The 7,114-nt window shown below is 45.1% G+C and overlaps 1 protein-coding gene across 1 annotated transcript in view; it reads left to right on the top strand.

The window, feature by feature from the left end:
- CDRT1 (CMT1A duplicated region transcript 1) overlaps positions 1-7,114 on the top strand; it is an 18,863-nt gene that overhangs the window by 10,703 nt on the left and 1,046 nt on the right. Inside the window, exons 11-14 of the mRNA XM_018553633.1 lie at positions 863-1,005; positions 2,263-2,421; positions 2,540-2,829; positions 4,223-4,423. Of these exons, the coding sequence (XP_018409135.1) occupies positions 863-1,005; positions 2,263-2,421; positions 2,540-2,829; positions 4,223-4,423 (793 nt within the window). The remainder of the gene's footprint in view (positions 1-862; positions 1,006-2,262; positions 2,422-2,539; positions 2,830-4,222; positions 4,424-7,114) is intronic.

Raw genomic sequence — 7,114 nt, 5'->3', positions numbered from 1 at the left:
AGGGCCAGATCATGTTTCTCAGGCCTGTTGGATATGGAGGGAATAGCTCCAGAGAGGGCCAGATCATGCTTTTCAGAACTGCTGCCAGTGGAGGTTATAGCTCTAGAGAGGTCCAGGACATATTTCTTAAGCCTGCTGCCAGGGGAGGGTGTAGCTTCAGAGAGGTCCAGGTCATGGCTCTCAGGCCTGTTGCTTGGGGAGGGTATAGCTCCAGAAAGGTCCAGGTCCTGGCTCTCAGGCCTCTTGCCTGGGGAGGGTCTAGCACCAAAAAGGTCAAGGTAATGCATCTTGGGTCTGCTGCCTGTGGATGGAAAAGCTTCTGAGAGGTCCAGATCATGGTTCCCAGACCTATTGCCTGGGAAAGAAAGCTTAAAAGTAGTGCTGTTTACTCAACTGAAGGTGCCGACTTAAAGGTCCACAGCAGTATATTGCCCAGCTGAACCTACAGGTCCACAACTGGCCTGTAAGAGCGGCTGAAGATACTGAAAGCTAGCTGTCCATCCGGTCTATCAAATCTGCATTAGCCTGTGGCAGAAGTTAAAGAGCAAAAGGAATTGTATGCTGTTGTTTTTGGGTATCTTTTACCCCCAGCCCTCTGCCCACTGGACAACTGAGCCAATAAAATATCAAAAATCAGATTTACAGAGTGGATGTCTATCTGCCACCCTCAGTGGGTCAGTGACTGTCTGGGTGCAGCAACAAGGCACATCACTAGGAGGGCCCATATAATCTAGTAGCTTATTTGGGGGTCATTGCTACACAACATTTTAATGTTGCTTGTTTCATTTGAAAACAGCCCAAAAAATTGCCTGGAATGTGAAAATCCCCGACATTTGTTTTAATTTTCTGCATTCTCATTTAGACATTAACAGGCCACCAGGGAGCAATAAAGTGCCTTTCCTTTGACCAATGGCACTTGGTATCTGGTGGGGCCGATGGAAACGCCATCGCCTGGAGCATGCTGGGAACCTTTCAGAAGCGACTGATGACTTTCAGGCATCCAAAGTAAGGGTTTCATCCTTCTTAGTTTACATTGCAGGTAGCTGGTTCTATACTGGACATAGTCATTCAACATGTGATCATTTTGTTTGATATTTATATCTGACAGTATGAGGGGAAGAATCCTGGCCACTGAATTCTACCGGGAGACCATGGTGGTAATGGAGAAGCCAAAACACAACCACACTATGAGGCTCATGTATAAACCATTCACCCAGTGTAAAGCTGGGTGAATCCTGTTTACAAAGCATTATGGCCACTAGGTGGAGCAGAGGAACAAAGGAATCCCCTTTGGATACAGTGGGCAGAGCCACTGGGATGTTCTTATTAATGTCTAAATCCCACTGAATGAGATTTCCCTGGAATTCCTGTCCCCGGGGACACAGCAGAAATTGATGGGAAATTCCTCCATCGGAATAGGTGTCCTTGGAAGATATCCCCTGTACTTTGGTGACAACCACACAACTGCTATCAGTGTCTTCATCTGCTTTTCTCTCCAAAATGACTGTTCCATTTTTGTTCAGGCATCGCCCAAGGTCACGATCTGCTTCCTGGATTGATATGCCGCTTCAGAGATGACACAATCATGTAAATACTGGAGTCTGTGCAGTTTTTGGCTGTGTTCACAAATGTCTGACACAGATTAGTGCCTTCTGCAGCCTCTCTCCTTGGATTGCTACAATCCTTCAAAGTTGCAGACTGGTCACTGGGAGAGGGGAGACTGAGGAAATGCTTCCTCCTACCTACAGGAGTCTGATCACTGAGGGTATGGTGACTGAGGAAATGCTTCATCTTACCTGAAGCAGACTGATAAATGGGAGAGGGAAGACTGAGGAGATGCTTCCTCCTGCCTGCAGCAGTCTGATTACTGAGGGTAGGGTGACTGAGGAAATGCTTCATCTTATCTGCAGCAAACTGATCACTGGGAGAGGGAAGACTGAGGAAATGCTTCCCCCTGCCTGCAGCAGTCTGATTACTGAGGGTAGGGTGACTGAGGAAATGCTTCATCTTATCTGCAGCAAACTGATCACTGGGAGAGGGAAGACTGAGGAAATGCTTCCTCCTGCCTGCAGCAGACTGATCACTGGGGGAGGGGAGCCTGAGAAAATGCTTCCTCCTGCCTGCAGCAGACTGATGACATCGTCTCAGCCTAGGCAAAGTCGCTGATTAAAGCCCGAGGACGGCTTTTTAATGATAAAAAGGGGGAGCCTTGGTAAAGTTACTGAAAGTTCCACTTTAAACAGCTTTTTTTTATTCTTTCAGAGAGGTGACGTGTTTGGAGTTCCTCTACCTCAGAGTCATTACAGGCTGCGCTGATGGCAAAATCCGAGTGTTTAACTTTCTCAATGGAGACTGCCTCCGAGTCATGAGGGCCAATAGCAGAGCCGACCCGGTGGCCACTATGTGCATTCGCCATAACAGGTGATATATGTGTCCTTGCATGAGATAACTCTAACAAAACAACGCATTGTAATATTCAGTATACAACATTGCAGCGGTGTCCTAAACAGTCTTCTTTCCTCCTGTCCTTCCTATGCAGAATGGTAATAAACGTGTTGACCAGCATCATGATCTTCCAGTTCGAGGAAGTGTCATGGGATTACTCGCAAACATCAGAACGAGTGGACGCCCTGAAGGAACGGGAGAGGTTTAATTCCGCCCCCATTCGGGTCAGGCCTTACGGTTACGTGCGAGCGCAGAGAATGAAACGAGTGGGATCCAGCAACAGGAAGCTCTACCAGATGGATGAGGAGGAAGACGTGGAGGCAAAGACTCAACTGTCCCACCACGCTCGGAGTCTGTCTGCTAGAAGCACAAAGAGAGCTCACGGTATGGTAACGTTAGGTAGTAATTTAGCATGAGTATAAGAAACTAAAATGGGACTACCCCTAGCCAGCATCAGATTGGCCCTTTGGTTGGCCAGACAGAGTATTAGATGGCTGGACAAATTGGGGTAGGGGGGCTCTGGAGAAGTCCTAGAGGCGAGCTTTGGAGGAGGTGATGAGGGAACCAGAGAGCAGGAGGTCTTGGGAGGAGTGAAGGGGACGATTTGGGTGATATTTTGGTGATGAAGCTCAGGAGGGAGTTGTGGTTGGGTTTCTATTTTGTTAGTATTTTGATTTTTTTTGGGGTGATCGGAAGCCATTGAAGGGTTTGGCTGAGAGGGGCAAATATAAGTTTCTTTATATTTGTGGTTTAGGTGTGACTGGTTGTTTTCCATTGCCATTGGTGGCTTCCAGGAGCTGGTGTTAGTCTGGGAAACACCAAGAGTCCACTGGCTGGCACCATGCTTAGGGTCATGGTGATGTCTGACGAGCCCCAATGGTATTTAGGGCAAACACGCAAAACCTAGGGGCCATTTTATCTGCATACCGAAAGAGAAGAGGCAGATAGAGTAGCTTCTGACTTGACGGACCTAGGACAACAGAATATGCATGTCCATGGTGGGAAGACTGAACAAGAAGAGAACTAAGGTCAGGACACCATTGGCCAAGGTGCGAGGTCACTCATGAGGGCCAAGTTGGACCAAGGTATAGGAAAGGGCTGTTGTTGGACAGTAAAATGTTGGACAGTCCCACTGCATAGTGTAAAAGTGTCCGTATCCCATCGCACTCCTAACCGGATTTCAATCCCAACTAGTGATGGGGAGAGTGCAACAGTGAATGCGGATGGCGCCGCACATCAATCCATAAATAATCAAAGAAACCTCCAGCACTCCAAAGTTCAGAACATCAGGTTCTCTTTATTCACATAGGGGTCTTACAATGTGTGGCAACGTTTCTAGAACCCAATTTGGTTCCTTGCTCCTTGGATTCCAAAACGTTGCCACACATTGTGAGACCAATATGTGAATAAAGAGAACCTGACGTTCTGAACATTGGAGTGTCAGTGTTAATGAAGACAATATCTGAGCCGTGCAAGAGCAAAGGAACGCGGTTTTTATGCAATCCTGGTTGGGGAAGATCCTTACCATAATCTCTTGCAGGTGCTGTGCAGTTACAGAACTATTCTGCAGGTAGTGAAACCTGTGGAACTGTCCTGCTTGCTCCTTCTGTATATTTTCCCAGAATCCTTTGTTCTTGTGAACATGAAGCCCGTGGTGCTCAGCCTTTGTCTGTCTCAGGTGAAGATGTACTGGGCTCTACCAAGCTCATATCAATCATTAGATGCAACGCGTTTTGTGTTAATGGTGAACTGTAAACTGTTACATTGTTTCCCGCAGATCTGCATATGAAGTCTTTAAATCCGGCGACGTGGCCCGAGCTGACGAATTACCGTCGGAGTTTTGCGTACATTGACTTACAGCCCGAGTTCTTCAAGAAGCCTCCGTCGGCGTACAGGCCGCAGACAGCGGGGCAAAGCATTCCAGAGGTCTACAGCAGAGCGAGCACGGCGCCTGCGATGAAGACAAAGGAGGATTCTGGTAGCTATATATATATATATCGTTGCTATTAAATCCGAACTCCAGGCGGATATTAAAACAAAAATCACGGAAATATTACACAACGCTTTAAAGAGAACATAGCACTCAACATCAGTCCCTGTCCCCCGAAGGAGCTCACAATCTAATGTCCTGACCACACACCCTAGAACCACTTGGGAGGAAGCCACTTCACCTACTATGTGATAGATAGATAGATAGATAGATAGATAGATAGATAGATAGATAGATAGATAGATAGATAGATAGATAGATAGATAGACCAAAAAAAAAAAATAATGTCTAGTCGAAACCGTAAAAAAAAATTCCAAACTTTTTCAAATTTTGTAAAATATTTTATTTTTATGTATTATTTATAAACGTTAAATATTTTTATATTTTATATTCATTTAATTATTTGTATTCAATATTTTTATTTTTTACTTTACTTTTAGGGACTTCGGGGAATTATTGGGGATCTAAACAGACCCCTGATATTTCCCTTTTAAAATAGAAAAAGAGATTGAGGACACAGAGTCCTCAGAGAACACAGAGTCCTCTCTCTCTTTTTCTGCAGCCCCTGTTATAAATGAACAGAGATCCTCTATACTGAGTGTTCCTGATAATTCATAACATGAGGACAGAGTGTGTTTACTATAACCACAATCATGAATGTACAGGAGGTGATGTAGATGACTTCCCATTCATTCATAATTGAGGATATAGTAACCATACTCTGCCCTCAATTATTTACAAACACTCAGCGATCACTAATCACTGACTGCTTGTACCCGCTCTCCATCCTGACACGCTGTCACAGGAGGCTGAGCTCTCCTCCCCACAGCGCTCGCTCAGCCTGCTGTGACAACACTGGCTGTCTCCGCCCACACCGCTCTGCCGGACTGTGGCAGGAGGCTAAGCGGAGCGGGGAGGAGAGACGCCCGCCGCTCACATCGCTCTCCTGCCGCAGCGCTCGGCCGCATGTGACAGTTTCTCCCCTCTGAGCTGGGACACAGAGCAGCGCCCAGCGGGGCAGAGAGAAAGAACAGATGCACCGCCATATCGGTAGAAAAATTCAGCCAAAAGTGCAATTTTAGCCAAAAGTGCAATTTTCGGCCGATATGTTTCGAGGGCCGATATATCGGTACCTGATAGAGAGAGATATGGAAAGATGGATGGATGGATAGATGGATGGATGGATAGATGGATGGTTGGATAGATGGATGGATAGATGGATGGATGGATGAATGGATAGATGGATGGGTGGGTGGATGAATGGATAGATGGGTGGGTGGGGGATAGATGGGTGGGTGGGTGGATGAATGGATAGATGGGTGTGTGGGTGGGTGGATGAATGGATAGATGGATGGATGAATGGATAGATGGATGGGTGGATGAATGGATAGATGGATGGATAGATAGATGGATAGTTGGATGGATGGGAGGATGGTTGGATGGATGGATGGATAGATAGATGGATAGTTGGATGGATGGGAGGATGGTTGGATGGATAGATGGATGGATGGATGGATGGATAGTTGGATAGATGGATGGATGGGAGGATGGATAGTTGGATAGATGGATAGATGGATAGATGTATAGTTGGATGGATGGATGAATGGATGGATGGGTGGATGGATGGAGCATCTCTTCTTGAAACGAGGGATGGATAATTGGATAGATGGATAGTTGGATAGATTGATGGATGGATGGATGGATGGATAGATGGATAGTTGGATGGATGGGAGGATGGATGAATGGATAGATGGATAGTTGGATAGATGGATAGTTGGATAGATGGATAGTTGGATAGATGGATGGATTGGAGGATGGATGGATGGATAGATGGATAGTTGGATGGATAGATGGATGGGAGGATGGATGAATGGATAGTTGGATAGATGGATAGATGGATGGATGTATAGTTGGATAGATGGATGGATGGATGGATGGATGGATGGATGAATGGATAGATGGATGTGTGGATGGATGGAGCATCTCTTCTTGAAACGAGGGATGGATAGTTGGATAGTTGGATAGATGGATGGATGGGAGGATGGATAGTTGGATGGATAGATGGATAGATGGATAGTTGGATAGATGGATAGATGGATGGATGGATAGATGGATGGATGTATAGTTGGATAGATGGATGGATGGATGAATGGATAGATGGATGGATGGGTGGATGGATGGAGCATCTCTTCTTGAAACGAGGGAACATCTCACCTTCCATAGTTGTCTCCAGAACAAGCGTTCCCATTGGGAAATTCCCATCTACTCCTGTTGCTGTATAAATTCACTGCAATTCACTTCTCTTGTTAGCTTCCAACCCCTCTCCAATTTAGAAAATAAAAAAACTACTTTAAATATACATAAAATTAATTTTTTTTATACATTTTTGGGGTGTAAAGGTGAACTGACACTGAAGAAAGTTCATAGAAAGCAGCTAAACACACAGAGATCAGTCGTATGTCAGGAATTGTGAGAGAAAACGAAGAAAGGTCATGGTTGACAGGTTACAGCAGTCACATATAGCATGCGGTGCACTCTGATAAATCCAAGGACTGAAAGTATTGGAAAATGGAACAAAAAATATTTATGACAATTAAAAAAAAAAAATGAAAAATATAAAAATAAATGTTACAAATAATATTTAAATAGAAATAAATAGAAAAAAATTAAGTAAATAAA

This window comes from Nanorana parkeri, unplaced genomic scaffold (genome assembly GCF_000935625.1).
Source record: "Nanorana parkeri isolate BGI_ZX_2015 unplaced genomic scaffold, ASM93562v1 scaffold126, whole genome shotgun sequence".
NCBI lineage: Eukaryota > Metazoa > Chordata > Amphibia > Anura > Dicroglossidae > Nanorana > Nanorana parkeri.
The sequence above is the reverse complement of the archived record's forward strand: the minus strand, read 5'-3'. Positions and strand labels throughout refer to the sequence as shown.